General features: G+C 44.7%; 2 protein-coding genes across 2 annotated transcripts; both read left to right on the forward strand.

Annotated features, from left to right (window-relative positions):
* Positions 1–394: 394 nt before the first annotated feature.
* LOC138048497 (uncharacterized) lies at positions 395–2493 on the forward strand. The gene is made up of 2 exons (XM_068894680.1): positions 395–1514; positions 1631–2493. The coding sequence occupies exons 1-2, from the start codon at positions 395–397 to the stop codon at positions 2491–2493; spliced, it is 1983 nt and encodes a 660-aa protein (XP_068750781.1).
* A 69-nt stretch (positions 2494–2562) lies between these two features.
* On the forward strand, positions 2563–4233 carry LOC138048498 (uncharacterized). Its single transcript, XM_068894681.1, has one exon. It carries the CDS (start codon positions 2563–2565, stop codon positions 4231–4233), a length of 1671 nt encoding a protein of 556 aa, XP_068750782.1.
* Positions 4234–7972: the final 3739 nt, after the last annotated feature.

The raw sequence follows: 7972 nt of genomic DNA on the forward strand, positions 1-7972 counted from the left end.
GAACCACGCTGCTAGTAATGATAGAACTCCCGATCAAGAAGCGTGCCCACTCGGTTGTGCGTGGAAACACCATTTAGCTGCCTGTCCGCTGTATCAAAGTTCAACGGTAAATCAAAGATGGGACGTAGTCAAACAGAGCAAAAGATGTCGCAAATGTCTTAGACCACATCACACGAACGACTGTAAGAAACCAGACGGTACTACCTGTGATAAATGCAAAAGAAACCATCACCGCACTCTTCACAACGAGACGATCAATTCGAATCTAAGCTCGAACGCAGTGCCTTTCCGAATGCAAGATGTTCCTGCATAAGGCAATACCAACTGTGCCGCTGACCACAAGGAAGATGTTAAGCTAATCACTGGTTTATGTCCTGTCCAAAAGGTGAAGGTTATGGACTCAGGTGGAACGCTTGTTGAAATGCTTGCGATGATAGATTCTGGATCAAACACAAGTCTGCTATCTAAGAATGCAGCCGAACGACTGGGAATAGCAGGGACAGCCACCCATCTTACTATGAATCTAGCAGGTGGAGAGAAGAGGTCTGAAACTTCGGAAATCATCGAGATCACTGTTGCCTCGAGTACAGAAGAGGATATCATAAAGACCCTGGAAGTATACACGATAAAGAGACCTTGCAGTGCCGCGAAGACAATCTCAAAGGGAGCTATTGAACACTTCTCTCATCTCAAACCAGTTGCGAACAAACTGCATCTATCTGGTGGAACAATAGATCTTCTAATCGGTACAGATTTCGTCGATCCCTTTGTCGACATTCATACCTTGTCTGGGGAACCAGGAGAGCCGATTGCCAAACGTAACTGCTTTGGTTGGTACGTTTTAGGACAAGTTAACAGTTCCAGGATACAGTCCGTTGAAGTCGGAACATTGAGCTTTGAGGACGACATTAAGAAACTACTTTATCAGGACACGCTGGGAGTTAAACCAACGGAACTGTGTACTTGTAGTGAGAACGTGCTACGAGAAAACAAGTTCGTCAAATCCCTGTCTGATTCAACTACATTGGTAGATGGAAGAATCCAAGTAAGAATGCCTTGGAATGAGAATGGACCCCCCAAACGCAGCAATTATGACATTGCCTTTAAAAGAATGCAGTCTGCCGAGAAGTCGTTCCAAAGAAAAGAATGCTTCGCAATCGTAAATGACGAGGTACAAAAGCTGTTGGAACAAGAATTCGTAATTAAAATTCCTACAGAAGAAGTTGATCACAGTCAACCCGAATGGTATCTGCCCTTGCAAGCAGTTTTCACACCAGAGAGAACTACTAAGGTTCGCCTTGTTTTCGATGCGTCTTCAAAAGGTCACGACGGTCTTTCCCTGAACGATCACCTCGAGAAAGGACCTAATTACACTAACAGTCTTCCCAATGTGCTTATGGCCTGGCGATGGAACGAAGTGGCTTACTTGGGTGATATCCGGAAAATGTTTAATCAAGTACTAGTGCACCCTGATGACCAAGTCTTTCACAGATTCTTGTGGAGAAGCGACAAAAGTGAAACGCCCTCAGTCTTCCAGTGGCTCAGATTAAATTTTGGCGACAAGCAGCACCAGACATTGCCTCGAACGCCATCAATTACTTAGCTAAAGTCTCACAAGTCGAATTTCCAGACGCAGCCCAAGAACTTCAAGATCACGCGTACGTGGACGATATCGCGGGATCCAAAGGCAACTCGACAAAAGCCAAGAGAATAATCAAAGAAATTGACACCGTCCTTGGAAAAGGCCAGTTTCAAATTAAGGCGTGGCATTCCAACCGCTCAGAAATTGACCAGTCTAATGGTGAGAGATTTACAGATCTGCTTGGCCACAAATGGGATAAAGAAGAAGACAAGTTTACCTTCAAGAAAGAAAACGTGGTTGGCTTACTGGAAGGCTTCTCCAAAAGAAGCTGTCTGAAGTTTCTCGCTCAACTCTGGGATCCTATCGGACTTGTGTCACCCGTTACTATCAAGTTCAGAATTGACTTGCAAGGATTATGGAGTTCGGGTTACAGCTGGGACGACATCCTTCGCGAGAGTATTCAGCAAACATGGTTAGAAAATGTCCAGTCCATAAATGATCTCCTGTCATTTCACTTTGACCGCAAGCTAAAACCAATCAATGCAGTGGGCGTGCCTCAAATTCACGGATTCTCCGATGGTGGTGAGCAGGCTTATGGTGCAGTCATCTTCCTACGGTGGAAACTCGCTGGCGGAAACTATCGTTGTGTTGCAGTCATGATAAAGGCTTTCGTAGCACCACTGAAGAAGAAAAGCATCCCGAGATTAGAACTGTTGGGCTGTTTATCACTCGCACGCATGTACATCACATGTGTAAAAGCATTGGAATTCACAAAAGCGCAGGACTGGAAACGATTCTTCTGGATCGATTCATCAACTGTTTTGTCCTGGATCAGAACCCCAACACGGGAATTCAGGCCCTTTGTATCTGCCAGAGTGGCTGAAATTCAAGAGACCATTGGGGCAGACTAATTTCATTACATCAAGTCTAACAACAACCCTGCAGATGGTCTGACGAGAGGAATCCATCTTAATCATCTCATGAAGTGGGCAGAGGGACCATCCTTCCTAGAGTTGCCAGAGGAAAAGTGGCCCAACTTTCAAGATCACACCCAAGTTAACACTAATGTGGACGACCTTGAAGCTTTAAAAGAGAAGAAAACGTTTCAGAAAGAGAAGAAAGCCGGGAAACATCGCACTGCCGCCGCAGAAGTATGTCCTGAACTAGATCAGCATGAATCTGAAGAAAATCCTATCCTTTTACATTTGCTGAAAACGTGTTCTAGGTACTCCAAGATAAGGAGAACTCTTGCCTACATTCGTCGCTTTATTCACAACACTCGGAAAATGAACCCGAAGTCAGGGCCCATTTCAGTTCAAGAACTGAAGTCTGCCGAAACCCAGCTTCTGAAGTGGAGTCAATTTCACGTCGACCAAGACAGTTTGGATAAGAAACTAGTGGCAAAGAAGGGTGAAGATGGCCTTCTTCGTGCGCATGGTCGACTTGAAGATACCAGATGTCTCCCGGAAGAGTTGAGAAAGCCTATTATGTTACCACAAGACCACCCTTTTGTGATCTTGCTTCTGCGTGACCTCCACGAACGACGTGGGCATTGTGGCTATAAGAGTTTAATTCACGAGGCCAGAAAAAGATTTTGGATTATTGGACTCCGCAGAATGGCTAAGACCGTCACCTCAAAATGTGTCACATGCAGAAAACTACGGAAAAGGCCCCTCAACCAGCTCTTGGGACAGATCCCAAACCTAAGAGTAGCAGCTGGCTTCCCTGCATTCTCGAACACTGCTATGGACATGTTCGGACCAGTACAGATTAAACTCGGTCGCAAAACCCTGAAAGAGGACCAAGTGATCATCTTCACTTGCATGACTTCACGTGCGATCCACCAAGAGCTGGTCACCGATAAAACCTCAGACGCATTCTTAATGGCCTTTCGTCGATTTGCCTGCTTACGCGGATACCCTAATGTTTGCTGGTCAGACCGTGGAACAAACTTCGTGGGTGCCCAAGGTTACCTGAAGGAAACCACACAGAACTGGGATATTCCTGGGATAAAGAGTGTCCTCTCTGATAAATTTGGCTGCGAGTTCAGATGGGAATGGAATACACCACATGCGAGTCACCAAAACGGAATTGTTGAGACCCTAATTAAGTCAGTCAGAAAAGCACTTAACGCCACTTGCAAGAACCAAGCCTACTCCGAAGAACAATGGAGAACATTTCTGTCAGAAATCACCTACATGGTCAACGGACGACCGCTGTACCCCAGTTCCGACGATATCTGGGAGGCCCCACCGATCACTCCAAACGACCTACTGCTAGGCCAATACAATCCACCGCCACAACCAGAACCAGAAGAAAGAATCAATCCGCAACAGTTACTCAGGAGTACCCAAAACAGAGTTGCTGATTTCTGGAGGAGTTGGATGAAGTATTTCGATCCAAACTTGTTACCAAGAAACAAGTGGTTTCGCGTGCGAGACAATATCCAGACCGGTGATCTTGTATTGGAGCTGGATCCCAAACACAAAAGATGTGAATGGAAAATGGCGCGTATTGTAGGCACCTATCCTGGAAACGACGGCCTTGTTCGAAAAGTGAGAATCAAGACAAGAGATGGGGAGTACGACAGACCAATTCACAAACTGTGTTTGATTGCGACAAAGGAAGAGCTCAATGCAGGACTACTCTAGTTTAAATCAATTCAAGAACAATGAACACTCGCATGATTATTTCAGTCTTAAAATGGTTGCTCAATTACAGCTAAGCTCTTAATTTCCGCACTCGGGCGGAGTGATTTGCGCTAGTGCGGTAGAACTTCCGTTTGGGCGCCAAAATAAAGTCGCAAAGGACCTGGCGACGAGTTAGTCTATTTATATAAAAAAACGTAACGTATTTAAATATTCGCTTTTGCATGCAATCAACCGATCGACACACCCACAATGTAAAGAGCCGTGTTATGAAGTATGGATTGCCCAACAGAATTGTAAGTAGAATTTCGCTGCGAATATTTCAGTCTTTAAAGTGTAATTTCATATTTAAAACGCAAATCTTTATTTGCTTTGCAGTTTGACTGTTGCCGATGACATTTCCCGTCCGCAACGAGTACAGAAATAAAACGCCGGGTTATCTATACTTCGACTGTAGCCTTCAAATTTAAGTAACGCTTCGCTACGTAAGCGCGAATCAGTCAAAAATTCTGTTCATCGAAGGTTACGTTATCAACTGCAAGATCCCGAAGGACAGCGTCGTGGCAAAACGACCGGTTTCCAAGAACAACTGACAGCGAATCAAGCGACCGACCGATCTTGGAATCATTACAGTCATTTAAATTCACGAAAGAAACGCATCATTTTCCAGAACAACCGACTGCCATAAAGCGAGCGACTGACCGTTCTAGAAAATACTTCAATTTACACCTTCATTTCGCAATGCCGCCGAAAGTTGATGTAAAAACCCTCACGGGAAAAATGAACAATGCCGCTGGAATTCTTAATGAGTTAATGGAAGAATTGGAAGCGATCTTTGCAGTAAATCCGGGACTCGAAAGACTCGAAGCAGTGTTCAATTGAGTGGAATCGAAGTACAGATCTGTTAAAAAGCAGCAAGAGGCAATTTTAGATAAGTTAATTGAAGAAGGCGCTTCATCAGAAGATGAATTGTTGTTAACGAACAGAAAACTCGGGGACAAAGTCAAAGCTGATTTTCTCCAAATTACTTTGAAATACGCATCATATCAAAGCGAAAATGCTCTTCCGAAGGGTCCTGACCACACAGAAACCTTGAAAACGATGACCTCTGCAATTGAGAAAATGGCCGTTGCGATAGGATCGAAACCTAGCAGCCTAGAGCGGTTGACAGTTCCGAACTGGGACGGAAGTCGAAGAACGTATCAAACGTGGAAAAGGGAGTTTAGACACTGTATGGAAAAATATGGACAAGACAAGGACGAGCAACTTCAAAGATTCCGAAAAGCGATGCCTAAAGGCTTCTTCTGGACAGATCAAGTTAAGACCTGTAAAGACATTAACCAAGCCTGGGAAATTCTCGAGACTGAATTCGCAAATGAGCGAAAACTTATGGACGAACTGTTAGCTGAAATGAATAATCTCAAACATGTTAAGCGAGACTCCAAGTCACTCACGCGTTACGCGACGACGATTTCTGTATTTGTCAATGATATGGAAAACAATGGCTGCACCGTGTTGGAGGCGTCAGAAGCTCCGTTCATGTCTCAGCTTTTATCAAAACTCGATCCAAGAGACAATACAAACTTTGGTAGGGAGATGAAGAGAGCGGGAAAGGAAGAAAATGTGTCAAACCTTGTAACCTGGTTACATCAAGAGGCAACTCTTCGCTCCAGAGGCAAACCAGACAGTGACAACGCCGATGAAAAGGAACGTACCCACCGAGGACCAACCTTTAGAAGAACAGAGAACCACGCTGCTAGTAATGATAGAACTCCCGATCAAGAAGCGTGCCCACTCGGTTGTGCGTGGAAACACCATTTAGCTGCCTGTCCGCTGTATCAAAGTTCAACGGTAAATCAAAGATGGGACGTAGTCAAACAGAGCAAAAGATGTCGCAAATGTCTTAGACCACATCACACGAACGACTGTAAGAAACCAGACGGTACTACCTGTGATAAATGCAAAAGAAACCATCACCGCACTCTTCACAACGAGACGATCAATTCGAATCTAAGCTCGAACGCAGTGCCTTTCCGAATGCAAGATGTTCCTGCATAAGGCAATACCAACTGTGCCGCTGACCACAAGGAAGATGTTAAGCTAATCACTGGTTTATGTCCTGTCCAAAAGGTGAAGGTTATGGACTCAGGTGGAACGCTTGTTGAAATGCTTGCGATGATAGATTCTGGATCAAACACAAGTCTGCTATCTAAGAATGCAGCCGAACGACTGGGAATAGCAGGGACAGCCACCCATCTTACTATGAATCTAGCAGGTGGAGAGAAGAGGTCTGAAACTTCGGAAATCATCGAGATCACTGTTGCCTCGAGTACAGAAGAGGATATCATAAAGACCCTGGAAGTATACACGATAAAGAGACCTTGCAGTGCCGCGAAGACAATCTCAAAGGGAGCTATTGAACACTTCTCTCATCTCAAACCAGTTGCGAACAAACTGCATCTATCTGGTGGAACAATAGATCTTTTAATCGGTACAGATTTCGTCAATGCCTTTGTCGACATTCATGCCTTGTCTGGGGAGCCAGGAGAGCCGATTGCCAAACGTAACTGCTTTGGTTGGTACGTTTTAGGACAAGTTAACAGTTCCAGGATACAGTCCGTTGAAGTCGGAACATTGAGCTTTGAGGACGACATTAAGAAACTACTTTATCAGGACACGCTGGGAGTTAAACCAACGGAACTGTGTACTTGTAGTGAGAACGTGCTACGAGAAAACAAGTTCGTCAAATCCCTGTCTGATTCAACTACATTGGTAGATGGAAGAATCCAAGTAAGAATGCCATGGAATGAGAAAGGACCCCCCAAACGCAGCAATTATGACATTGCCTTTAAAAGAATGCAGTCTGCCGAGAAGTCGTTCCAAAGAAAAGAATGCTTCGCAATCGTAAATGACGAGGTACAAAAGCTGTTGGAACAAGAATTCGTAATTAAATTCCTACAGAAGAAGTTGATCACAGTCAACCCGAATGGTATCTGCCCTTGCAAGCAGTTTTCACACCAGAGAGAACTACTAAGGTTCGCCTTGTTTTCGATGCGTCTTCAAAAGGTCACGACGGTCTTTCCCTGAACGATCACCTCGAGAAAGGACCTAATTACACTAACAGTCTTCCCAATGTGCTTATGGCCTGGCGATGGAACGAAGTGGCTTACTCGGGTGATATCCGGAAAATGTTTAATCAAGTACTAGTGCACCCTGATGACCAAGTCTTTCACAGATTCTTGTGGAGAAGCGACAAAAGTGAAACGCCCTCAGTCTTCCAGTGCCTCAGATTAAATTTTGGCGACAAGCAGCCCCAGACATTGCCTCGAACGCCATCAATTACTTAGCTAAAGTCTCACAAGTCGAATTTCCAGACACAGCCCAAAAACTTCAAGATCACGCGTACGTGGACGATATCGCGGGATCCAAAGGCAACTCGACAAAAGCCAAGAGAATAATCAAAGAAATTGACACCGTCCTTGGAAAAGGCCAGTTTCAAATTAAGGCGTGGCATTCCAACCGCTCAGAAATTGACCAGTCTAATGGTGAGAGATTTACAGATCTGCTTGGCCACAAATGGGATAAAGAAGAAGACAAGTTTACCTTCAAGAAAGAAAACGTGGTTGGCTTACTGGAAGGCTTCTCCAAAAGAAGCTGTCTGAAGTTTCTCGCTCAACTCTGGGATCCTATCGGACTTGTGTCACCCGTTACTATCAAGTTCAGAATTGACTTGCAAGGATTA

This window comes from Montipora capricornis, chromosome 5, assembly GCF_036669925.1.
Source record: "Montipora capricornis isolate CH-2021 chromosome 5, ASM3666992v2, whole genome shotgun sequence".
NCBI classification, from domain to species: domain Eukaryota; kingdom Metazoa; phylum Cnidaria; class Anthozoa; order Scleractinia; family Acroporidae; genus Montipora; species Montipora capricornis.